We start from the raw sequence: 27,981 nt of genomic DNA on the forward strand, positions 1-27,981 counted from the left end.
AATAACAAAGCAAGGTCAATATTAAGGGAATAGTTCAACACACATTAACACTTATTCTCATTCTTGCCAAAAGTGAGATGAGAAAATCCAAACCATACTGGGAATTTGAGCTAAATTCTAACATTCTTCCAATGGCAATGCTGACATAGTGATGTAAAGCAGGTGCAATGTTGATCATGTTCATTGATGTTAGCATGCTAACATTTTCACATTAGCATTAAACACAAAGCACAGCTGAGGAAGATGAGAATGGTATCATGTTTGCAGGTACTTCTGCAAATCTAAAATATTGACCTGATGATGATGATGATGATGATGATGATGACGGTGTAAGATGAAAAGATGACGCATCACCAAACCAATTACGCTTTATCCTAAAGGGGATATGAATATCTGCACCAAATTTTATGATAATCTGCCTAATAGTAGTTGGGTTGTTGGTGTCATCAGAGGAAAAGTTAGCACTAAATTAATTTGGATAAATTGTCCAGAAACCATGAATGTCTCTATAAAACTTTGCACCAGTAAATGTTGAGATATATCACAGGATGAGAATGAAAAGTCAGAGTCAGTTGTATATACAATATTTTTATTTTCCATGTTGGTAGCAATTGGTACTTGACGTGTTTTTTTTTGTTTTGTTTTTTTTACAGTGTCTCCATATGGTGTTGCAACCAAATTCAACCCATGACTCTGTTTTGAAAGTGTCAGGTCTTACACAACATCCAAAACCCCAGACAGATGCCTAAACTGGGAGACTAAGTGACGAAAACTTGACTGTAGTAATCAATGCCAAAAGTCATTAGTGTTTCAATTTCCCACACTCATGAAAATTGCCAGACAGTCTGAATGAACACACTTTTATATGAAGATGTGCTTTCCTTTAATAGTTGAATCCCACCTTTAATAAACAGTTATAGCACTTAGTCTTATTGATCAACCAATAACAGCTTGTTTTTTATTAACATGCCAGAGCAAAGTTTGGTTTAAGGAGCCAATCAAAAGCTGTATTTATCTGAACCTGCAGCATCTAAGTTTTAGAAATAAATAGCCATTCAAATCCACTCCATCCTCTATCAGTCTGGTTTACACAAAGTTCAGGTGTGTGTCCTTGTCCACTCCGTAGTTGCCCTTGTGCTCCTCAAACAGATTGCTGAGTTCGTCCATGTACAGCTGGTGGAGTGCATCAAGGTCCTCGGCCGTTGGCGTCTCATTCTTCTCCACATTAATTGGCTTTCCGACTGCACAGAGACATGAAAAAACAGTCTGAGTCAGTGGACTTAGTGATTTGCAATACCTTCTATTTGATGTCATTAGAGGTCTGTTTATTAGGTTGGTACACAGCCATAATATATGTTAGGCCACATCTCTACCTTCTTCTTCTGGCTAAATCCAGCGCTTTATCTGACTCATGCTCACGTTCACTGAAACTCGCTTTGCCAATTGACATGAGAGGCCAAAATCAACAGCTGGTTGTGAAATACATAAGCAGGGGCGCAGTTCTAATGTACCTTGAGTTTCTGCCAGACAGACAAACTCTCAAGCAAGGAAGGTATCCACTGTTTTATTTACTGCAGGGTGTGTTAACTGTAATTGACACGATTGCACATAATCCTTAGATTAAAGCAATCAGTGCTGAAGCAATCGAACTGCAGATTGTAACCTGTCACATGAGCAGAGGTATACTCACCGATTGTACTGATGGGTTTTCTGTAGGGCATGAGACCAAAGGAGTACTGAAAAATTCCACGCGCATGGAAGAGAGGCAGAGAGATACCCATGATCCTTTGCAGTCGTTCCTGTGTCCATCGAAGCCAGGTCCCTCTTTGATTTTCTATTTGATCGAACACTTCGTTCTCACCGAAGGAGAAGACTGGCACCAGGTGAGCACTGCAAAAGTTTCATAAAGGGAAAGGTTTTTTTGTTTAATTCATTAACTAATATCGCCCAGTATTTGAAATGTTTTACATCTGTGTCTCATTCTGGATCGATCTCATAACAGACTATGTGCTTTCCCAGGAAATTCCATGTGAGGGACTTGAATAAGCCTCTGTTTCAAGAGGCCATACTCAAGCCGCAAGAAACCTTAAATAAATAGATGGACACAATCCTTTCGATAAGCCACAAGACCTCTGAGAATAAGTTGTATTGAACGGAAAATGTTCCTCTATCCTCAGGGCTCTCTGCTCTTACCCGTGCTCCATGGCCATCTTGATGAAACCTTTCTTCTGAGCCAAGAGAACATTGTAGGTTCCAGGGTGGGCATCAAGAGCCTCTGGGGCCCCACCGACTGCTATCACAACAGCGTTACCGCCACCCTTCTTGCGGAGCGGGTAACTGGCGCTCTCTTTGTCAGAAGGAATCAGACCTGCAGTGTTGCAAAAGAAAAGAAGTAATGATACAGAACAATCAATGTAAGTACTTTAGATCATTGTTAGATGTGATTGCTGTAAAATCGAGCATGTATTTACTGCAAGGGCAAAATCTTTATTCTGTCTACTCATTTGGATGGGAGAGATACTGGGGGAATCTGACTGATAGGTCCCTGGCCCCAACCTGCACACATGATGTAGTCTCTGAAGAATGGGGATTTGAACCAAAGGGGCAACATGAGCAGGTAGCTTCTAAGTCCGGGATACAGCTGTCTGAAGCCTGTGGCGTAGGTGCAGAAGTTGGTAAAGGCTCCTGCCACCAGCACGCCATGTGGATGGAAGCCAAGTATGTAGTTCTGCCTGGGGTCCAGGTCAGCTGTCTTCACCAACTGTAAAAAGTCCACACAAAAAAATGCCATTGAATATAGATCCATATGTGCAAATATATGTTGGATTTAAAATGTAGGCACCACCACAGGTTAATCGTGTAGAACATTTTACTGCAAATCATATAGATCTTGCTAAAAGAGCTGGCAGTGTTCACCTGGCTGCTGCCCAAACATGTGCTGTACTAGCCCAGTTTCAACACAGTCTTTGACCCTTCACTCATCCCTTCCTGTCCCTCCTCACAGACCTCTGCAAACTGTCCGAAAACACGTCGAACTGCCAAATGTGTGCCCCTAGAATCCCTTTTTACTGTCCAACCATCCAACTGTTACTGCCCATGACTGCTTCACTCTTTTTGAAGACAATTTTTGCACAATCCTGCATTTTTCTTTTTATGCACCATCTTTCTGATGTCAGATTTTTTTAAATGATACATCTGAGGCATCATAATATAAATCAACATATACTCTATTTCACAGTATTTCATGTCCATATGGTATATTTGAATTCTCAGTAGTATAACTTCCTGGTCAAACCATGGATCAAGGCTGTGTTTGTCTAATGCAAAAACACACACAGCTACAGAAGCCAGTGTATACAGAGTGATATGCACATGGTGCCTTTGGCTTGTCTGTGAGGATGTTGTACCATCTTTGTATGTACAGTGAAATTCTATACTTCAGAAATATTCCTCTACAGCAGTGTCACCCAGGTTGATCATTAGAGTCAGGAAGTATTGATTAGAGAGTCATTTGTTTACTTACAGTAGTGATAAACTCTAAAAGGTCCAAATGAACTATGTCAGATAATGTGATCGTTATCTTAAAGAAGCCATAGGGCGAGTCATAAATCCATGACCATTGAGTAATATTTCTCCGTATTGTCGGAAATAATGATTCTTGACCATCAACTGTAAACGATAAGTTATCTCACCTATGGAGCGTTGTTTACGTGATTATATTATTGAGGATATACTGGGAGGCACTAAAGGTCTGTGTCAAGAGTCATGTTCTGTGGTTTGTTTTGCAGCGTAGGGCGAGCATTGTGCCCTCGTGTAAAAAAACAAAACAAATGTGCTTCCCTCACCGTGTGTATCTGTGTGTGAGATTAGTATTTCAAGGCCACAGTGCTGTTAAGGTAACATTTAAACCCTTTATCTGGAGGCTATGCTGCCTTCTCAGCGACAAATATGCTGCGTCGAAGACAGGATTTCACACATTTTCTTATATTTTTTAGTTCATTTCGCTTGTTATTTTTATTTTATTTTTAACTTGTATTACTTTTTTGACTTTCAAACAAGAGTTACTGTACTTTCTTACTAAACAAGAGTGATTAAATATACCCAGTGTTGATACAATGCTATTTTCTTATAGCTGGTCACATTTGGGATGTGATTTGTAAAAGCAAGTCATGACATTGGACATTCCCAAAGCTAGTACATTCTTTTGTGTGTTTGCGGATGGTGGCCCCTCACAAAGTTAATCATTGGCTCTAGTTCCACTAATAAGCCTCAAACCTGTTTATAAACAAAATAACAGTCTGCTATTGACCAATCACAGAGTTCTCCTGCGTCCTTGTCACCATAGCATGTCCTATTTTCTCTGCCGAGACATGATGTTTCTAATCGGCAAACATTCGGCGGATCAAAGACCCCCAATACAGAGTTTCACTTGACTTTTTTGGTGAGGACACACTAAATACACTTCTTCATCGAAGTATGGAATGGGGAATGGGAAGGTGTATCCAAAGCTTTGGCTGGTACAGTAGATCCAGGATAACAAACTTAAGAAAGTGCAGTGTTTAAACCTCCCCCCCCCAAAAAAAAACCCAACCCAAAGCCCTCCTCTGGTCCAACAAATTTTAAGCCAATTTTTCTACAAATTTACCAGAGTTACTGTATTTTTCTCAAAATCCATCTACTGTACAGTATGTGTGTCATTTGTATTTCTCTAAAATGAATTTATTTTAAAGGAATAGTTTGATGTTTCTTTTTTAGAAATATGCTTACTAGCTTGGATGAGAAGATCAGCACCTATAAAGCTCACTAAATAAGATGTTATATCTCGTTTGTGGTGGATTTTATTTCCTTTAGACAGAGCAAAACTAGCTTCTTCTCCCTGTTTCTAGCTATACTAACCTAACTGTCTCTTGGCTGTCTGGAGCTTCATATGTAATGCATAAACATGACAACAGTATCTAAGCAAGGGAGCAAATGAGTGCATTTCATGTCATTTTTTAAAACACGTTGTGATGTATTGATATCTGCTCAGAGTGACCCTGTGTAACATGATGACATTTCAACTCCAGCAACGTGAGACATTTAGTGGTCATAAGTCTGATTCACCGAAATGAGTCAAATTCAAATTGCGTGAATGTGTTTCTATTACACGTCAGCTGCTGAGTCTGTTGTCTGATCTGATGATGCTGTAATTAGAAATGGTGGTGAAGGACACACCAATGAAACTAATTAGGCTTTCTCAAACACACTGCTTCTCTTCAGCCGTACATTGAATCTTTGTTTCAGACTTAACATGGCATACAAGTCAGATGACATTGGACATGATTCACTCTGTACTGGATACGTGAGATTGGTGTTTGGAATTTTGGAGGTTTTTATACTTGGAAATGACTTAACTTGTATTTATCCTATCTTTTCAGAGTGAAGAGAGTACAAATTATAGTCTGTCTGGTATACATGTAAGATATGATTAAATTCTTGGTCCCTCCAAAGCAGAAACTCCACTAACTTGCTATGTAGTTTAAAAGAAGACGAACCCTAATTAGTGCTGATTGAAAACCAATTAAAGTATGACATCGCTGCAATTCCAGCAAGTGAATTGCCCCTCGTTATTTGCACGTTATCCCCATTTATTTCCTCCCATAATGTTGTTGGTCATGTTTAATTGTCTTGAATCGTGTCATTACAGGGATGCAGAGGAGGGTCGAATATCAACACCCAAGAAAAACAAAATATAAATCTTATACTGATCAATTATAGCTGAGTCAGGTGTCAGGTGTGCTTTTTTTTCTTCTTCTGTAGTCTGTAGTGCTGCATTATATAATGAGTTTATTTTACATACTTTTTTTGTTATTGTATGTGTTACTTAATGTATTATGACTGTTATTATTACTTCTGTACCAGTCTTCTCCTGGCTTTTATTATTATATGGTTCTGCTTTTATGGTCCTCACTGCTGTAACTGCCTTATCATCACTCATCTTGACTTTTATTATTAGATATTTTGAGGTTTTATAGCTCATGTATTTTCACCTCTTGTGCTATTTTCCCCTACAGCTGTTCTAGTCGACTGTAAAGCAGGTTTTTAAAAGTATATAAATGAAGAATCATGATTAGGATTTAAAATCGGTTGCTTTCCCCTTTTTTTCTGTATATAAAATGCACATTTTGGACCTTGGTCTACTGTATACTAGGTGATTGGGGTCTTTAATTAGTTCAGTCAATATACACTGTTATCATTTATAGATGTAAAGGTTAGTTAATGTAAACTTATGACTGACACTAATGAGTCTAAATATCTGAGGGAAACATATTCTGACCTAGTGGACTTTTTAAAAGTATATGATAAACTCAATGTAAGATCTTATGTGAAATTAAATGCATGTCTGTTTATCAATTAACTCAACTCAATCTGTTTCATCTTTAAAACAATCATAAAATAGATATCTGATTAATAAACCAAATGGTTCGTAGCAGCACTTATATGGTCTATGTTTTAAAATGCTGTTGACCTTGTGTTGTTGTTGCACTCTCACTTATCAGCACAGTCCAAAGTATCAGTCTTGCCTCGGGGGTAAGATGGGGACCCGTGTAATGTGGTGTTTTTGTCAGCAGGGGATGTTGTTCTTTTTTTCATTTCCTCAGACGAGGTGCTCGCCAGACATTTTTCAAGGTTAAAATAAATCTTACACCCAACATCTAACAGTAAAGACAATCTGATATAAAATGGATTTTCATGATTTAAAAAAAAAGCCAGTAATATAAATGTACCTCCAGTCATGTATGTGTAGTAATCATGCATGACCACTAGAGGGACACAAGAGGCTGCCAGACAGTAAGTATACTGTGCTTCCAAATGATGTGTTGAATTTCAATGCTGAACCTGCAGAGTCAGTTTTTTTATGGGAACCTGCACAACACTGGGAATGAGTTAGATGTATTGACCCAGGATCACTGAATAAAGTATATTGTGTGTAGTGTCCAGTTTCTAGCAGACGTTTCATGGTCACTTGAATGTTACAGTTATGTGATTTATTTTCTTCTCAGCATGGGTGTGCTTTCTGTGTTCTCCAGCTTAATTCAGCTCAACACTGACTATTTCTGGTTTGCAGCAGCTTCTGGTGAGCAGCCAGAGTAAATCTCTAGCAGGGCACCTTTTTATTTAACTCCTTTTTTTATACCGTGTTTGGGAACGCGACAAAGTTAAACAGTTTTGGAGGGAGATTATACAAGGGTTATGTCACTCTATTGGAATACGATCAGTAAACCAAAATCATTAACTGGATTAAAGGTCTGTCTACAACTTTACCTCAAGAAAGAAATACTTGTATCATTAAAGGTAAAACTCATTTTTTGAAAACAGTTGTGCTCCTTTTATAGAATATATGGACAATATGGAGTAATTTGATGAATGTGATGGACACGGTATAAATGTTAGTGGTCCTCTGCAGTCACCTGAACTCACTCTTGTTAATGCTTGATTGGTCAGCTCTATGTGAACTTTATCTTTTAGATTAACTACGATGTGCAAATAATGAAAGGGAACACGCAAACCATGATGTATCAATAGGGGAAGCCCCTGTGTAAAACAGAATTTCACTTGTTTTTGTATTTTTTTCCAATTATATTTATTTTAATTTCACTTATATTTACTGATTATATATGGTTTTCAATTTATTGTTCTTTGCATTCTGTTATCTTTGTTTCTTTGCTGTTGGAAGCACTTAAAAATATATATTAATAAAGATATGGCTGTAAAAGAGAAAGGAACTGTGCTGCTATTAGATTAAAGGAATAGTTTTGCATCTTGGGAAAAAAGCTTATTTGTTTTCTTGCCAATAGCTAAGAAAGAGTCAAGTCAATGTTTATTTGTAAAGCCAAATATAATAAATCACAAATTTGCCTCAGGGGGATTTACAATCTGTGCAGCGATACAATGTCCTCTATGCTTAGACACTCAATGTGGATAGAGGAATGAATAGAATTGATGAAGATTGATAGCACTCTTCATCTAGGGGGACCAGTTAGGGGTCTGTCCAAAGGTAAACAAGATTAAGAGTCTATAGTCCTGCTGTGATGCTGTCTGCACAATGGAGCTCTGAGCTGAATGCTGATGTCGGTATACCAACAAGCTCACTATGACAGTGCCAACATGCTGATGTTAAGCAGGTATAAGGTGTACCATGTTTCCCATGTTCACCATATGTTTAGCATATTACCTTGCTAATGTTGCTAAAATCCAAAGTGCAGCTGACACTGATAGATTGGCAAGTATTTGGTAAAAAACTCAAATATTGACAAAATTAAAAATGTTCATCTGATTGTGGTGCCAAAATAATCAGGGGGTCACTAAAATCATGAGGATTCATCTTCTGGGCAGTATGGATATCAGTACACAATTTTATGACAATGACTAGAAGATTCCAGGATGTTAATAATAGTCTAGCACATAACCCTCTATAAAACATTAATAACTGCAACAAAGCCAGGCTAGCTATTTCCTCCTGCTCCTTTGAAAGCCTTGCAAAAATGCAGACTATTCCTTTAATGCAACAACAAATGGACCATTAAAGTTTTATTTTTTTGTATGCAAATCACTCAAGTGTACTGACTTAATTATAAAAACAGAATATTTTCTAAATGTCTATTTACACTTCACATATTTGGCACTGCGTCTTATATGCACTCTAATCCTGGTTGTCATATTATCTTAGAGTCCATTTGTATTTTCAGTGAAAATGATTTAAATCGGAGCAGATAAACATAGACACAGCCTGCAGCATCGTGTTCAATCAGACATCTCAAATGTTTTTGGGAAGATATGTGCACATATACAGCACATGACTATATGGGAACTGAGGGGCGTCATCCGTGAGTGGTCCATTTGCTGCCAAGGACAGAGATAAAGCAACTGCTCGTATGTAGCTGGAGATTAAAGATTAGATAAAAATTAACTAGCAGAGAGACCTGCAGAGGTAAATTCCATCCCACCTTACATGGACTTTAGGGCGCTCAGGGGAGGTGTTGTGCATATACAATATACATGTGGGCCTCGCATATCAACCGTTTTACAACTGTTTACATCTCACCTTGACGGGGAAATAATCCCGCATGTAATCCCATAGTTTGAGGCCACACACGAAAGGTATCCTGCGGCCTCCCCGTGAAGGAGTGTCATAGTCAAAGAACCACCAGACGGTGTACAGCACGCTGATCAACCAGAACCGTGTGAACAGCAGGTAAAAGAACAGGAAGATGCATGTTGGTGCTGAGGGGAGAAAGACAAGCAGTGGAATTTGTGTGGTGAGCAGCAAGCACACTGTAAATAAATGCATTAGACAACCTCCAACCATCCGTTCTGTTTCTGTCTGGCATAAAAAATGCATCAGACACTACATGAATGGTTACTACAGGATCATGTATGCAAGGCTTTATACATTTTATGAATGGTAGTGGGAGTCTGCCTCGGCTGGTTACTGATAGCAGACATGCTGTGGATGAATGGTGTCAAGTTTGCATGTTAAAGCATATGAATCGTTCTATTTTAGTGCAATAAAGTGAGCCTGAGTTGACAGACTCAGATGATTGCATCACCATTAGAGATTTTACTGCTACCTAGTATAATGTGTTTTCTATTAGATCATCAGTTTTCACCTCTGATAATCTGATAGGTTTTGGATTATTTAAAGTACACAGTACAGTAGTACCTCTGGGAATCATATACAGCACCTGACTTTCAGAGTTTAATCATTACAATAAGTGGACTTAGATTCAGGCTTGATTGAAAAGAATGATTGAAAGTCTGTTTTTAAAGAATATATGATCTATTTGACCTTACTGACCAGATCAGCTCTGGTCATGTCCTGCATGGCTCCCTCTCCTGGCCATACAGTGGTCAGTAATTTGCTTCTTCTCATATTTACTCACTTTACCCAAGATCAGCTGTAGCTCAAGATGTTTTAGCATTTACTGTGAAGAAATGAGGAACTAACTGCAGCAGATTTGTAGGTCTTGGGTCAGTATCATCCCTATTTCCTGATATGTCCAGTGCACTCAACTATACACACACCCCCCCCCCCACACACACACACACACACACATATAAACATACACACTCACCCAGTCCAAGGAAGGAGAAGACCCACTGCCCCACCGCGGCCGTCTGCAGCCTCCTTTGGATGGGCACGTCGGCTGGAGCGAAATCAATCTTCATGTTTTCCACGAGCAGAGAGAGACAAAACCGAGGCGCTGCAGCCGCTGGCAAAGAAGACAAGTTGTGGAGTGAGTCCAAAGTCTGCCCTTTCACCTTTCCACCATTACCTCCTATTGACAGTGTTATCTCAGAAACTCAATATAAGGTTTGATTTGTCAATCCATATCTACCTCATCAGACCTTTAACCCTGTGAGTAAGGAGCTGCTGAAACACAGAGCACACCATTCAAACATTCAAGTCATACAAAAAGGGGAAGTGGAGAATGTCAAAGGCCTTTTTATGTTGACTTTACTTTTTTTCTTTTTTTTAATGTCATTCACCGCATGGAAGGCAGGCACTCACGGCATGACTGTATGATGTGTTGGTCTTTAAAGTTGTAAAGGAAGCCGCAGCTGGTTGTGCAATCATAAAACTGCTCCAGGGTGATGAGAGTGATAAAGGTCATCAGTAGAGGTTTGACACATTCCTTAAAAGTCATTATCAGCCTTGAATGAAAAACTTTTAAATGAAGGTAATACTCACTTAAAGTTTAGTACAGCCTTGTATCTCAGTCCATAATGAAGGTGTGTTGAGTATAGTTAAGTAAAACACAGTAAAAGGTTCTCTGAGGTGTTTATGAAGAAGGAAAACAGATAGCAGGAGATAGTGGAGGAGCCAACCATCACTAATCGAGTCAATGTAAAAACACCTCTCAGTCTTTTTGTCTTCTTTATCTTTTCATCCATTTTCCTCATCAGCTTCTGTTAGATTGACATTTGCCAGAGCCACTGTGTTTGATTGTCATGCTGCTTTGCTTTTGCTTTGATTACATCTTCATAAATTATTAATTTATTCAAGGATTATCTACTTTAATTATCTCACTAACAATTTGATTGTTGAAACCTCTCTCAGTCAGTCAGTTATTACACCCTTCACCCACTTGCAAAGTGAATGCAGCTTTAAAAAAGGGGGGAATGTTTTAATGTTTAAAAGTGATTGTTGCTTCTAAACATGAGCTGCCAGACGTCTTTATAGAAGAAAAGCGCTATTTTAATAACGTGCTTGTCTTTCAGATGTCTTAGAAATTGTATTCCAGTGTGAAACAGGCCCTCAGGGTGTGTAATGAGTTGGCATTATTCATGTGCTCTACTATTTGCTGGCACAGTCTAATGCATACACACTCTATGTCTCAAAGACAATTGTGCATGAATCAGAGTCAGAGGACCATGTTATAGATTTGATGTGACTATTCAAATAAGAAAACCATATTTCATACCTTTATTGCATATAAAAACATGACTTTCACATATAGGCCTATGCTATGTGTTAATCTGGTGAAGGCTTTATATTTCTTCTGTGATATTTTATTATCTATCCTTCTAAAATATGTTGTTCTACCTTTTTACATATCAGAGAAGAACGTTTGTCATTTTCACTACTCATTTTTCTCATTTTGTTTTGATTAAATATTAACGAATAGAAAGAGCGCATCTCTTGAACGTCCCTCCTCCTGTAACCACTAACGCAGAGTGCGTGAAAACACCGCGTTCAGGTCAAGCTTCCTGTGTTTATCAGCCTCATATCGGAAATTATTGTTTTTCCCATTTTCAAAATTGAAGCAGCAGGCTTCATTGAGTGTGTATGGCTACAAATGCGCAGCGGGAAATGAATAAACCAGCATATAAGGGCTATATGATATATCATTTATAATGGGTTTTGTTTTCTTTTGTGCGTTTTTTAATGATCCTACTCCATGGTGGATTTTAGGGGGTGGGATATCCCGGAAGTTCTTTCATATTCTGTCTGGCTTGACTTTCATTTTCCATCTCGGCTCCTGTTTTGTCTCCGGGATGCTGAGCAGGCGGGCGGGGCCGTTTTCCCTTGCAGTACTCTGTCGTGGAGTGATGTAGCAGGACGCACGGGACAGAGCGGACACGGACACGAGCTGTGCACAAAACATCAGCACACGGTTTGTTTTTGATAGACTCCTTTGAAATCCATGTCAGTGCAATTTACAAGCGCAATGGATTCACCTCATCATCTAATCTAACGCCAACAGCATTGGAGTCATCTGTGCAACCACATACACGGACATCTTGTTTCTCTCACGGCAGGATACCGGAGGGTTGAGCAATATTTCTGCCTCGTCTCGGATCCGGTGCTCTTCTTCTGTTAGTGGAGCTGTGTGAGCCTCAGCATGGCGTGGCCCTGCATCAGCAGGGCGTGCTGCATGTCCCGCTTCTGGAACCAGCTGGACAAGGCTGACATTGCGGTGCCTTTGGTCTTCACCAAGTACACGGACGTCTCTGAGATGCAGCACATCCAGCTGCAGCCTCCGCAGGCCCGGGTCACCATAGAAACGCAGCCGCCTCGCGCTGAGTCCAGCGCCAACACGGCACGCGCGCCGCGAAGGTGCGTCTCCGAAGAGCGCGTGTGTAGCTCGGTGATGCGCGAGGACTTTAAGCATTGGAGAGTGCGACCCGAACCGAGCTGTAAACCCAAGAACGAGTACCACGGACCTGAAACACCGTTCAACAGCGAGACCCAGTACCAGAAGGACTACAAGCCCTGGCCCATCCCAAAACGGTACGACCATCCCTGGATACAGAAACCTCCCCCAAACACCTCCGCAGGTGATGAGCGGGCACCGGAGAAGTCCAGGCACGTCAAACAGCATGCGGCGGATGCTGATCCCGGAGTGGAGAAGAGCGCCATCGCTGACAAGGTGCAGGAGAAAGACCTGGTCCAGACGCAGGAGAGGAAAAAGCGGTCCAGTAAAGCAGCGGAGGTGGAGAAGAAAGTTGTCCCGAAGGTGGAGGGAGAGGGCAAAGGCAGGGCAGCGGTGGATGCTGTGAACAGACAGATCAAACAGGAGATTACAGGCGGGAGCTCATACAAGTGAGTTTACACTGCATGTCATTATGTAGACTAACCAACCAGAGAGTTCAGAGGCTCTTCAGGCGCCCATAAAAGGTCATAGAGGTCAAAATTGGTGTCATGCAAATACTCTTAGTCATGGTGGACACTGGGAGAATGCTTAATTATTAGATTAGAAGTTTTACACATTAAATACTTACACATTTTCTCATTCAAAAGTGTTTCCAAACTTTTGATTGGTTCTGTAAGTCAATGTACAAAAGTGAGTCTGTGCTCAGGAGAAAAACTTTATTATATGGAAATCACACTCAAGCTTTGTCAGTAGCTGCATTTCTGGCCTCTTTCTACTGTAAAATGTGTTTTTGTACAGTACAGGATTGAATTGGGGATCACTCAATCTATAGAAAAACAACGAAACAATTGGGGAGTCTGTTTTCTTGGAGCACACAGCTGGGAGGTAGGTCTGTGAAAACATTACAGCGCTATCAATCTTTTTCTTCACAGGAGTTAATTAAATGACATGAAAAGCTCAAGGCGGAACTGTTGCCAAGCACTGTTGATGTTTAGGTCCACCAGGCTAATCTCTGTCCTATTATGCAACGTTCCCCAGGATGATGGAGACTGGTGGATGAATGAGCATCCAGTCACAAACATCACAGTCACTATACACATGTGCACATGCCTCTTGGAGGCATGTATTATTGAAGGGGTTATAGAGTGCATTTATGTTTAATGAAGGCTGGTAGTTGGTTTATTGTACTGCTGCAGTCTGGTTTTTAGTGGATTTTTTTAAATAGTTCAGTGTTTTATTTTTTATTTTAACATTTATTTCGCAGTGTTAAGTTTATTACATTTTGGCTCAGTGATATCACAGATTGCACATATGGAAGTATGGCTGAAGTGTGATTGGGGCGGCAGAGGTGCGTTGTGTCTTGTGAGATGAGTGAGTCTTTACAGTACAGCTGTTTGGTGCCTTACTGCCACGCCTGCGTTGCTGAGCAGTCGGCGGGGGTGCAGCTCAGGGCACTACCCCTCCTACCCCCACCCCCTCCACCCCCCCACCCCACCCAACGGCATGAAATGGCAGCACCGTGACAAGCACAAACCCACTCAGCCTTCTGTTTTTCCTCTGCCAGCGGAGACTCGAAGCAGGTCAGCTGTGGGTTAATACAGCAGATATGAGCACACAGTAACAAGCACACTTATTTACATGAACACACAACACATGCAGTAAAAAGACATTTGTGTGAGAGTATGCTGTGACTTTTCTTGATATCACTTCTCTATGACTCAGTAGTTGCATCAGTGCAGTTTTAACTCGTTATATTCTCATGAACTTTCTGTCAACTTTCTAAACCAATGGCTGCACCCTCAGGACTGGACAATGCATTTGAAATGAATATTAATCATTTGCAATGTTTATATCACTGTATTCTGTTACGCTAAAGCTTTATTTGGACATCATCATACATAATGTTATATTATATTATGTATGATTTATATAAAGCTAATATATATACTGCAACAATGAGCATTTAGTGTAGCAGCAAATGATGCATCAGATATCTGAAAGTCAGTTACAGTATGTAGTGGTGCTTCAGTCAGTCCTGACGTCCTGTCTAATAACCTTCAGACTGCAGAGAGGCACAAACATCTATCTGTCTTGGAGGAAATTGTTAAATAGACCATGAAGTAAATTTACCTTCACATAAACACAGAGAACCGCTTTCCCTTTGGCTGCTTTTTTATTCTAATCTGGGCTGTTTGAAGATGCTGGGTTCAGTCTAGGGTCCTCCTCTAGTTGCAGTTAGAGCTAGACTTATAAATCAGCTATAAAATAACTCATTATAGATATGTTGGTATCATAAAACAAGTAACAAAAATTGGCAAATGTGTGTTTCAGGTAGTTTAGGAACAGCAGGGACCATATGTTTATTTTGCAGTTTCTCTCCCAGTACATTTCTTCGTCACAGTTCAGTTAATTCATTTCCATTCTGTGACTTGCTATGCTGGTGTCAAAGATGGTTTTGATGAAGAAGAAACGCCACTATCTATCATTTTTGATGTTTTAAAAAATAAGGATTGGACCGTGACCTTCTCCTGTTCAAAAAACGGGAAGCAGAGAGGTTGTATCTTTGTAAGTTAATGATCTACGTCATTGTGATAGCTTGGCAGTGGTCCAGTGTAAATGACATACAGCTGGTGACCAGACAGAGTCGTCTGTATCTCCCATGTTTAAGCTTATGTTATCTTAAAACCTCTGAACTGAGACTGTGCAGCAGCCTATCCTGCAAAGTGCAACTTAAACTGAAATGATGCCTCTCTGGGCTGCATGCAGGTAAACACGCACTGATGTTACTCTGATGGCAGTTTCTTATTCTATTTATAGCAATATGTGGTACATTTGAATCTGCTTTCATCTCTGTCACACACCCACTTCCCGACAGGAGCTGAATCCACAATCAACTTGCTTGACTTGCAGATGCATTGTTGAGATTTAGTCACTATAGCAGCTGGTCATTATTATCTTAAATATAGCAGAAGTAACAGCTGTTATCAGTAAATTTAACATCACTTTTTAATATCATGATTATATTTGAATTATATTGAGTAAGGTTAATATACCACTAATGTAATATCTTCTTAATATCATAAATTAAGCTTTAATTGGTCAGCTTTTCTAGAGAACTATAGTTTAAATAGGAAAGTTTGGTTCTATTGCTTCTATATTATATTGTCTAATACTGTGTGCTTAATACAATGTAATACAAAGCCTACAGGCCTGTTTTATTTATAGACAAGAATCTGCAATTTGATATGTTGCTCAAATTGCTTAGCCCTACTTTGATGCTACAAAATGTATATGTTTATGTAGAAAGGGAATATCGCCTGGTATCAGATTTTTTTAAACTCAAATGTATCTGTATCAGCTTCAAAAATCCTGCATCATTCAGGCCGTAGTTCCAGTAAAACTTTGGAACCAACTTTAATTTATGGAGCACATTCATTGTCTATTCAAAGTCAGCCCTCCATACCATTGTGCTGTTTTCCACTGTGCCAATTAAACATAAAGCTCCGTTCTTAGGAGGACACTTGCAATTTTTATAAACATTTATTTTTTTTCCGCAGAGAGCTTGCTGAACACAAAGGCTCTTTTCCTGCAGTGTACCTGGGAAATCATAAAGCCAACTATAATATTTTACTGCCAACCATCGTTAACTATTTTTCTTCTTGCCTACAGTAAGCATTCTAGTCACAAACCCCCTCTCTAACCTTTATGCAGCCAGCTTCCTGCATTACATTTAAAATGCCATTTTTTGCATGAGAATAAGTCATGAGTGTGAGGCAGTAGCTGCTGGAGCCTTTGTTAATGTCTTCTTTTTGTTAGCGGTACTGCTGTCAAAAAGCCCACTCTTCATCTTGTCAGTGTTATTTGTTCCATTATGTGATGCGTGAAGATGAAAATGATGGAGATGGAGAGGAGGTTTCATCACAGACAGTAAGACAGATAATGTAGGTTGGTTGAGTTCAGGATGTGAGAGAGGCTGAAGAAGCATGAATTTTTTATTATAATTTGTGTCACGTACCACAGCTCGACATTTTTCACGGCAGCGGAGTCTCAGAAGTTCTTTTTGATTTTTCTTCTCTCATATTTTTCACCTGGAAAAAATAAAACCCTCCCTCTCCGCCAGACGAGGACGCTTCATCAACTCTAAATGAATGTATGTCACGTTTACAGATCGTGGCTTTTGTGGCAACCAGAGAGTACACTGTAAAGAGGCCAGTGGATTCTGGTGGATTTAAAAATGATCCTCTTTGAGAGCCGGCAAAGCCTCATGTTTCTACTGACAAGCGGTGAATGCGGAAACACCCATTCTGCTTCAGCTCTGATATCAGACAGACGGGACGTAACAGAAAAAAAAACGTCTCTTATGTCCCAACTACAAAACTCATTTGCTGTAAAAGCGCTTTGATATTTCTCCTCCCTAAAAATAAAACCAGTATGCTTTAGCTGTGTGAGATCTCCACATATTGTTGCCAGAATGTAATCCTAAAATCTCAGCTGATATTCATTTGTTGCATCAAGTCACAGCTCTGCCAGCTAAAAGCTAACTGTCTTATATAACTCAACTAATCTGACTTCATCATATCTGATTACAGTTAATTCACATGGAAATATCTTCTGATTTGATTCTGGGTATGAATGAATTATGTAAGATAGTGTAATCCAGTAAAACACAGAGCTGTAACTAAACACTGACCTCTGTTAATAACCTACACTCAGTGAAAAACTGGCACCTTTATTCTAAAGTGCACAACAAAAATGCTCAACGACACACTTTTGACACAGTTTGTAAGCTATAGTATGATTGTTGTTTGTATGGAAATTTGCATTGGAGCCATCCAATGAAAACCAATGAAAAATCCCCTGTAATACTACAATGTTACACTGTTTCCTTTGAGACACTGAGAGATAGAGATGAAGCCAAAGTGATCCCAAAAGAAGAAGGAGGGAGGGAGGATTGACCAGCAGCCAGGCTCTACACACCCGCTGACACACAACACAGTTAGGAAGTAAAGCTGCGGTGCTGCTCGTAGGCCGGTTGATTCCCTGGAATACTCCGAGAGAAGCCGGCAGGACCCTTTATCTCTGGTGCCAGCACTGGTGTAGAATTAGTCTCAGAAATCGCTGTGGTCACTATTACTGATGACTGCACAGAAGTTAGTCTCAGCGGTGTCAGAGCACGGATGTATTTATAGCTTACACAGAGTCACATACAAAAGCAAAATGACTTGTTATACTGCATCCATATGCAGACATTAAAGTTGCAACCAACTATTATTTTCCGGATTCTAATAATATTATAACAATTGATGAAAATTGTGAAGAATTACCCTTTAACAGTTTCACATAGCATCCTCAAACAGCTTGTTTTGTCTGACAGAAACAGTCCAGAATACTCGTTTTGAAATACTTGTTAAGTCTTCCTCAGTGGGAAACTTTTACTGAAATTAATTCGATTTAATTTTTACACTCTACTCCATGTTGCGACCTGTCATCATGCTTTTATTTTCCGATTATTCATCGGGACGACTTGAGCGTCTCCACGCAGTTTGATTCCAACGGGGGGCAGAAATTTGCCGAGATTTGTTTTTATTCTTTTCTCTCACGGCTCTCTGTTGGTGAGCGGTCCAGATTGTGGCACGTTGTAGAGCAAGGGATACATTCAGCTCAGCGGTGCTGTACCCTGGCGCCGTTCCACCCCCTGTCAGTGCCAGCGTTCGGTCGTAGTGACGAGGCCTTTCTCAGCACATCCCCTCCACCACAGCGGGTCAGCGGGGTCGTTCAAAACAGCTTTAGTCATACGGCGAGATATATCAGGCAGTATGATATGCATAGCCTGAGACTCAGTGACTCATGGAACTGAACATCTTCTAATATAATAACGCAGGAGACGATGCTGAAATAGGAAATAGTAATAGGTGATTTAAAAGCGGTTGTTAAGACATACTAATTTCATTTTTTGTGAATTTTTAAAGTTGTTTTCTAATTAATAATAATGTAATATATCATATCTCCAGTATTTTAACAGGCATTTAATAGACATTAGTTAGTTGTTTACTTGTTAGTTATATATTTAAATACACAGGAGCAGGTAATTGTGCTTTAGTAGCAGGTTGAGGTTTGCTATCTGATGCTGCAGTGCTTTTTTCTGGAGCATGAAGCTGCCATTTATCAAATGACAGTTTTGTTACCATCTAGCTGGCAGCACATGATAAGTGGGTTTGAATCATCGACTGTAAAGAATTTATATACTGCGCTCTATATTATTTATATACAGCCAATGAGCTGAACGCTGCACTGTTTAAAATTGTATCATCACTGATGTTCATTTCTTCAGTCTTCTGCTATGCAACAATCTCAGAGGACTGGTGGTTTCCATTTTAAACTGCAAGTGAGACATAACGAGGTGCCAGTTTTTCATGTGCACCTCCATGTTGTAATGCAGTACAGTACAGTAGTCCTTTATTACATTAACTGTTTTATATTGAGATGAGTTTTTAATTTGGTTTCCCCATACATACATGAGCAGAGCAGAGTTATTAGAATCACCTTTCACCTGTAAGACACACTCCCAACAAAATTCAAACATTGGACGTATTGTGATTATTGTACAGAATAGTCATTTTTCTGGATTTGATTGCAATGTATAGTGGTAACTAATAAACTCTCACTCTTTAGTAATTTAGTTTATCACTGTTGGGACTGTCAATAGTGTTGGTACCTGGTCATAAACCAAAGCCTTGCTCAAATAAAACCTGATGATGTCACTTGATAAGAAGTTAAGAATCATAAAAGTTTTTACGATTGAAACTCTGGAGAGATTCAATCCATCCAACATTTTTGTGGATTTTTAAGTTTCGACCGACAAACCGACTTTGTCATTCATAAAAATAATATCAGTACTCATAAGGACTAATATAAGCTAATGCTTTAGTCTCAATGAAAGGCTAATTTCAGTGATAGAAGAAGTGTGTTAACTGTGTCCTGAGGCACTGAGATGATGTTTCCAGAGCTGAGGGGAACAGCCTCATGTTATGTTTTCACGCTCATGATACGTACAGTAGCTAGATGAAGCTCCTTGACATGAGTCATGACGGCAACTGAATTGAACCAAGCAAAGCTTTCCCAACAATTATTTTTTAAACTAGTACCAAGTACACACTGACCTGCGAGACACAGGCGTTATTGTTAACCAGTCATACGTCCATGAATAGCAGCTATGTTACTGTACAGACCGGTGTTTCACACTGTGAACCCTGTCAGCACTCACAATCTGTCCCTTTCTCTCCTCTGTCTTTCTCTCACACCCTCTAGGGGTCATGTGACTCCTTTTATACACTTGGCCTTGGACATTGTTGTATAACCTGTCTTTGCATTGTGGCTTCTTGGCCCAGTCAAGCATTGAAAGTGGACTTCAGTCCTGTTACGTAATCGCTCTCTGTATGTGATTTCCACCTCTCACACACACACACACCAGACACACACACTGGAGGGATTTCTCTATTCAGCAGCCTCGCCGCTGTCACCAGCCTTTATGATGTAAACACTTTGCTTTTCACATTATGTTAAAATGACATTTCACGCCTCTGTCTTGTTTAATACACGAACAGCTTAAATGTTAGCGCTTGAAGGCTAATTTATGATTAGATTAATGGGGACTAATTATATTGTTGAAAAGATAGAATGGAAAAAGTTAAAGCGTGTGGATATTTAATGAATAACTTGTAAATGTCAGACGCCTTTATTGAAATTCTGTTGATGCACAAATGGAAATAGTTGAGCAGCTTCGGTAACTCTTTAATCACTGGTTTATTCACCAGTATTACCAACATAGATATTAATTAAATACATCATTATAAACCACTTAAAAAAAGGGTTAATCCAGCTCTTTGATTCACTTGTCTCACAGTTTGTTGTTGCTCATCCTTCCACTTCCACGTGCTATCCCATGACGCTCCACCACAAGAACAACTAGAGGTCAGCTCCTTCACTGTGATCCAAAGTCAGATAACTAAACTCTTATTACCTCTCTTCCTCAATAAAACACATTAGAAGATGTTTCTAAAAATCACAACACAACACATTAAACAGGATCACACAGTCTCCAAGGCTGTTTTCCATCGTTGCCGTTTATTGATTTTATGTCTTGGCGTATGAATCGGGCTTACAAATTGTTCTAATGAGGCTCCAGTGCAGCAGCTTAGCCTTGTCCGCTCCTCTGTCCGCACTTAATGGTGTTGCCTAATATAGTGGTTTTTCTTTACTTACTCAAGGAAGGGAAGGGATGGCGTCTCACTGAGCCTCACGGTTGCGTGGATGAGTGTTTGTGCTGAATTGTGTTGTGTTGGGGGGGGGTTGGAGAGATTTACAGTATGTGTTTGTGATGGCACTGGAGCCTCTGGGGATGAATGATAGGTGGCAGCTGACTGGCCTGGACCAGCAAGCAGCCTGTTTTCCTTTCTAATTAGCAGCAGCATCACAGCATCCTATTACCGGAGAAGCAAAAAACCATGAAAACAATTTTAAATGTTTTTCAAATGAGAACACAGAGGCTAAATTCTGGGATGCGTATGGGTGTACTTATATTTTCTTCTCTTCGTTATTTAATTACAGTTTCGTATCATGTTGAGACTAATTAGCTAAGTGAAGAAAGAACAGAAGTGAGTAGAAATTAATATGCGGTGGCATGCTGTCATTTCCCATTTTTTCATTCTCTGTAGAAGTGAACTTTGGCTCAAAGTACAGCCAGAGCACATGGATCTGTTTAGTTCATTCAAAAATGTGCTTATTATTATATAGGCAGATATTCAGATTTTATATTCAGATATTATTTGTTTAATTTTTTCCATTTTTCCTTTATGTAGCCTGGTAAAAGAGAGACCAGGCCAAGAGGACAGAAAAAAGAAAAAATGTAAACATATTAGAACATCTTATATTAGTTTTCTGAGCAACTAACCCCACAGTACAGACATTATACTAACATTTGAAGCAAAGGCACATTTCAGCTCTTTATCTGTTTTATACTATAATTAATATTTATACTCATATGTGTCTTCTGTAAGGAGAATTTGAGGATTTCTGTAAGCAGAATCTGTGTTTTCTTCTTTAATAACATACAGTAATATTAAAATATTAGCTGGTTACAGCTTCTCATTTGTGAGGATTTGCTGCTCTTTCTTTGTCTTATGTGATAATAAATTTAATATATTTAATCTTAGAGGAGATTGTGAGTATATCTAATGGACTAAATGATAAATGGATTCATTGAGAAAATAATCAGCCGATTGTTACTTACAGCTCTAATATCACTGATACAAAATAAAATCACAGTTTCTGTATGTGTAACATATGGTAGTTTGTTGCAAATGGATGGATGAGTAATGCTGAGGGAAAACAGTGCACTGCAGAGAAAAAAAAAGGTGTAAAGGAAAGCGAGATAGAGTGATGCAGTGTATTATATATTAAAGCAAATGACTTTAATATGCACCTGGTATCAAGCTGTTGTGGTTGTCCTCTGTGGTTCAGTTTACCTTTAGGCCTTTTTAAATGTGAGGAGACTGATACAGAACAGATGCAGCAGGCAGGCTTCTGTGTGAATGACATACTGCTGACCTTCTTCAGAACTGCTGTGTGAGGACTACAGACTGTGGTGCAGACCTCCTCCCACCTACAGTACCTCTCTGACATACTCTGCTCTACAGTACTAATGCACCACTCACTTCACTTCTTTTCTCTGGCCAGGGATTATCACGTCTGTGTCATACCGCCTTAGTATTTTTTTTTAATAGAGATTTTTGCAGGGAGTTAGATAATAAGATTGATACCTTGAAGACTGATGATAGTGGTATAAATCTAGAAGAAAATTGACAGAAGAGTGTTACCCAGATCATCTCCCTCACATGTGCACTGTCATGATGACTTTCAATCTGTATTCATGGGTGTTAGAGCTGACTTTTTCTTTTTTCCACCACAGAACTGAATTCAAGGCTTACAGAGATGTGAAGCCGGCAAAGATGATCCGGGCCAAGTCCCAGTACCTGCCACCGGATGGGAAAACCAGTCAAGAGACCAGCTACAACGCTACCTTCAAGGGGCAAGCCCCGCTGCAGCCGGCTGACAACAAGGCCATGGAGAGGAGGAGGATACGCAGTTTGTACAGCGAGCCTTACATAGACCCTTCCAAACAGGTGAGAACAGACTATTCTATCATGCTTTAAAATGAATTAAGGGGAAGGGGGGGGATTCACTCATGTGTGTGCTTATAGCCATAACTCAGGCATTTCGGTTCAGGAGTCTCATTTCCGCTGTCCGACATCCTTAGGTTGACAGGTATAGTGCCCCTCGCTCTAAACCCAAAAAGGCTGGAGCCACAGCGGCAGGCCAGGGCAAACCAGGGAAGAAAGCCAAAGATAAGCAGAGCGCCGGGCTGAAGGGCTCCAAGAAGACCACCTCGGAGAACCAGAGCGAGAACCGGCCGGCGGTGGGGGACAAGGAGAAAAGTAAAGAGATGAACAACAAACTGGCTGAGGCAAAAGAGTAAAAATCATTTAGCACTACTTCTTCTTTTATTTTTATTTTTTATTTTTTTCGGGGGGGGGGGGAACAAACACAGAGGCTGCAAAATTAATTACAGGTTCTCATCTTTACCTCTTCAGTTTTCCTCCTCTCTTGTCTCTGTGTCCTCCTCTTTAGTCTCTCTCACCTTCTTCTTTCTTCTTTGCTCGATCTCTCCCTATCCACTCATTCTTCTTCTCCTCCGTCTTTCACTACCTCTTGGCTACGTTCGTACCACAACAATAGAAATAAAGATGTCGGGGTTTAGACATGACATGTCATTGCTCCTCCCGCCTCACGCTATGCTAGATCGCTATAGTTACGAGTGGGCGTGAGCATCCTCTTCCTCCGCCATTTGATGCCACCCACCATCCCCACTCTGCTCGCCTCCATCTCCAGGTTGCCATGGCTACTGGCTGCCTGGCTAGCCAATGGATGGCTCTTGTTGCATGGGCCCAAATACAAGCAATTCTGTAGGGTTGGCTTTGATCAACCGAACAGATTGCTTTGAGTTTATCAAGGATTTTTTTTCTTCTTCATCTTTTTTTTTTTTTTTTGAAGACAAGATAATCAAATTGGCACTTTGGAAATGGTTACTGCACTCGCTAAATTTACAGCAAAAGATCTGAACATCTGAAAATCTTTGATAAATGTCCTGCTTGGTTATTCATGAATGTCTGATCCATGGCTTGTTTTTGTACCTGCTCTGCCATCTTTGCTACTGTTTCTCTGTTAATGGTGGAGCTCACAGGGCTCCAAGTCTGTTGAGCAATATCACAACGCTTTATTAAAATGTCACTTTGTAATCAGATGTCTCGGTTTTAACTAAACTCTGTTGTAAAATGATTCTTAATTCATCATGTTAAAAAAAAAAAAAAGCACCCAGGTGTCACATTCATCATTTCATCATTTCGTGTTAAACTCATTCATTTTCCCATATTTGAGTTCTCTCAAGGCTATTTTGTAACACCCCAATTAGTTGCCAACGAGCCATCTGGGTCACACTAAACTGATTATGCATTTAACGCCAGTGTTTTGCATAGCAGATGAGTATTCCCTCTGAATTAGATAATGCTTCCGTGCAGTCTCGATGACATTTAATATTAGAGTCATTTCACAGAATCGGAAAGTGAAGAGTTGGGTGATCTGCCAAGCACACAGCATGCAGAGCTGTCAATCTCAACTAGCATAACTCTGTGTAAACACGACCAACGCAGCCTTCATTAACAACACTGATCTCTGTGTAAAGCTTCACAGCCGTTACGCAATTGGAGTTCGCATGTGCTCGAACGCACGCACAAACACACACACCTCCTTTTGGCTTTTTTTGTAATTGCTCCGCCGAGGGGGGACCATAACCAATGTGATTAGACTGTCATGGGACGATAGCAAACAGCTGATACTGCTGCTTAATAGCACTTTTCATCACCTTTAAAGAGGGATGAAGCACGGATTCACGTTGCAAACATATGAACAATTCACTGCCGTTTGCTCACAAGTATAACAAGTCTTGAAGTTGTGAAAAACGTACTATCTCATTTTCTTTATAATAATAAGCTACAGTATATCTGCCAATACCTCTCTTACTCTAATATGCCATAATAAGTGGTGTGTAACTGCTTCTCTGTTCATCGCTCTCTGCACTTGGCACTTGGTTTGGCTCAAATTTCCAGGTCGGATTAGGTTTGTATGACAGTATGTTGGTTTGAGAGGTTTATTTGAAATAATGCTGATTGAACACCGGATTTACTTTTGCTTTGTCTGGCCAAGTTCAACATGGTGGTGCTGTGTTTTGTGTGTCTAGCAAAGCAAATCAAGCTGTACTTCTGGTTTCCTCCAAATTTCCTCAGTGAGATGTGTTGAAGAGAAAGGGAACATGAAGTAAGTTGTATTGTTACTGTTTACCTGTTCAAACTAACTATACCCTCCCTTGTATATATAGCTTATATTTGTCTATATATATATAATAGCAGGGCTTCACGTTGGCTGAGTCCTAGGCTGAGCCCTAGAGCATCAAGCTGATTTCTTAGCATATATATATAGAGGCACCATTTTTTTTACAGGCTTTTGTTTGTGGATTAGAAGAGCACTGTGCAGTCTTGTCATGGGTCAACCCATCATTGTGCTCCACCCACACACACTCCACCCTTCTCATTAGTTCTGCTGCTCGGCATCCTTCCCTCCATCCTACCATTCTGATTGGACGGCCGTGTGTCTCTACTCTCTGTGGCAACCATCAGCACCATCATGTCTACCCAAGCTGTGCACGTGCCCCATCAGGGAACGGGCCCGACTCGTTAGCATTTTTGCAGCCTTTGGTTGTTGGGATGCTATGTCATGTAACACAAGGGAGGGCGGGGCTTGTAGGGGGCAGTAAATGTAAACAGTGCTTAGCACGCCACACACCCGGTGCTATCTTTGTGACTATTAGGCCAATAAGGATAGAAAGTATGGTGAAGAAAATTATGTCTTGGGGGAGAAAAAAAAAACAAAAAGTTGATTGACTGTGACGTGCTTGTGTTTCTATCTGCTTGCTCATATTTAATGAAACATTACAAATAAATGCAAAAAAAAGCAGAAAAATCAATGTCTTCTGGATTCTTTTTCGTTAAGAAGAATGGTGAACGACTGATCAGTGGTTGCAGGTATCTGTCAGCGTTTCTCCTGTCCAGTCTTTGTCTATCGTATTTCTTAAATAACTCCACATGGAAGAGAATTTTTGCCCTCACAACTTCTTTCTATGCTTATCCGAGATTGCGCCGCATTCTGTCATGAGCTCTGACATCCTTTCCAGGCCCTGCATGTCGCCCTCACATGAGAACTGAAGAATATATTATTTGTGCATCATGTATCTAATATATTCCAAGAACTCATCCGACTTATAGAGCAACATGCATGTCAAAGGGTGTCCAGAAACTTATCCCAGCATTACAAAAAATGTCATGTGCTTCTTACAAGTTATTATACAAATGATTTTCCTTTATGCTTAAAAAAAAAAAAGAACAATCTCACTTGTGTGATATTACATTTGCTGACATCACATAGTTCTTTCTCATATCTAATCTTTGTTAGAGTATTTTGAGGATGTCACATTTGGATGATGCTGTGTCCAATTTGTTGTGTGCTAATGAGTGACATTCTGATTCATTTGAAGGGTTGTGCTAAAACAGTACCACTACATACAACTTTGCCAGCCAATCCGAGATATTGGCTGGGTGCAGACTCTAAAGCAACATCTGTGGGGCTGTGCACTACCCAATCCCAGGTAACCGCAAGAGCGACTTAAAAGAAACTGACCATGAGCCACAAATGCAACTCATTCCCATTCATACATGCTCATGGAGTTATGATTTACTTTTCTTTTTTCTATTACAGTGGCACAGTTTTTTTTGTTTTTCTTGGTGGTCCACCACTCGTCAGGTCATAGCCTGTGTATTTCTCTTCCATATGGACACATAGAGTAGAGGGTGAATCGGGCTGTCTGACTGCCTTCTGTAACATCCTACATGTAATGTTCCTTGAAGTCTCTTTTCTTAAGAGAGGCCTCAGGTTTAGTCCAGTCATCTCCAACCATCTTTGACCCTCTGTCAGCCGCTACAATGCACCCACTTTTCATGGTTAAAACAAACTGCATGATTGCATAAACAATTATCCACTCAGGTGGGAATGTAGAGGTCACTTCTACACTCATTTATGAGGCAGGTTACTCATACCCACGCAATCACATGCAATACTATTTCATAGAGTTGCATCTCAGTCAGTGGATAAACGTTTCATACTGTGTTTACATTATAATGATCACATTTTTTCATCCAAAATGTGTTTCTGAAAGCATGCTGCCACTGTTTTCTGTTGGACCTGCAATCTGATTTCATGTCTAATAATTTGATCTAGACTTTTGCATGATACCCAAAAATGTGTGTTAGTTTGGATATACAGTAAGATGAACTCACCCTGGGGGGGGGGGGGGTAAGTATGAATGGAATGAGGGAAAAGGCTCTGCTTTGGAAAGAAACAGTTCAAAGGAAATTGTAAGTGCATGTTAATGATTTTCACTCCTATTTTCACTGCTTATTAATCTCCATTCAGACGTGATTTGGAATAGAGATTGTAGCACATCTTATCGTGTAGCTTTCCTTCACCGAACACCCCGAGACCCTCATTGCACTATTGGCATCCTGTAATTTATCACGTCACTGCGACTAATTGGATGGTTCAAAGTATCGATTCCAGCCAATGGCCTGTATTGATGTGATTGCAAAGCTGTCCAATGCATTGTTAGAAATAGACCAAAATATGTGTTTTTACTTGGATTTTAAAGTAATAGTTTTCAAAGCAACAATTTCGTGATTCACTTTATTCTAGAGATTGTTCCTGAGGGATGTTTTTGTCATATTTGTGACAAGATAAAACAGGCAAAGAAGGCTCTAGTCATGCTCTAGCTTGAGTTTTCCTCCCTCAAACAGAAGCCTGATATTCTCCTCTGAAATGAGCGGTCACAGGGTGCTCAGCTGGACTCAACCCAATGACTTATTGTTGAGAGAAATGCCTCATCGTGTGTCTCTTTCTGTCTCTTTCTTCTTCTGGTATCTTAACCATATGCTGCCTCCTAGAGATGCTAATGACGAGATTCTCCGACCCAGTCATCATCATTCCCCGGGTGCTTCTGGAGGAGACCCACAGCCACCGATGGACATGCCCGAACCTCGGAGGAGCGGCGGAGTCGTACGCTTTGCCCTAGATATGAACCAGACTGAGTAGTTCTGCTTGTGTGTGTGGACGGAGGCAGCGACAC

At 40.1% G+C, this 27,981-nt stretch overlaps 2 protein-coding genes across 2 annotated transcripts; one reads left to right on the forward strand and one right to left on the reverse strand.

Annotated features, from left to right (window-relative positions):
* Positions 1-610: 610 nt before the first annotated feature.
* mogat2 (monoacylglycerol O-acyltransferase 2) lies at positions 611-10,525 on the reverse strand. Its single transcript, XM_062433381.1, has 6 exons — positions 10,116-10,525; positions 9,086-9,264; positions 2,557-2,761; positions 2,194-2,368; positions 1,691-1,890; positions 611-1,241 (listed from the first exon to the last, which is right to left on the reverse strand). Exons 1-6 carry the CDS (start codon positions 10,207-10,209, stop codon positions 1,087-1,089), a joined length of 1,008 nt encoding a protein of 335 aa, XP_062289365.1. The 5' UTR covers positions 10,210-10,525; the 3' UTR covers positions 611-1,086.
* A 1,861-nt stretch (positions 10,526-12,386) lies between these two features.
* On the forward strand, positions 12,387-27,947 carry map6a (microtubule-associated protein 6a). Its single transcript, XM_062433379.1, has 5 exons — positions 12,387-13,087; positions 22,606-22,819; positions 22,954-23,168; positions 26,341-26,451; positions 27,800-27,947. Exons 1-5 carry the CDS (start codon positions 12,387-12,389, stop codon positions 27,945-27,947), a joined length of 1,389 nt encoding a protein of 462 aa, XP_062289363.1.
* Positions 27,948-27,981: the final 34 nt, after the last annotated feature.

This window comes from Scomber scombrus, chromosome 14, assembly GCF_963691925.1.
Source record: "Scomber scombrus chromosome 14, fScoSco1.1, whole genome shotgun sequence".
Taxonomy (NCBI): domain Eukaryota; kingdom Metazoa; phylum Chordata; class Actinopteri; order Scombriformes; family Scombridae; genus Scomber; species Scomber scombrus.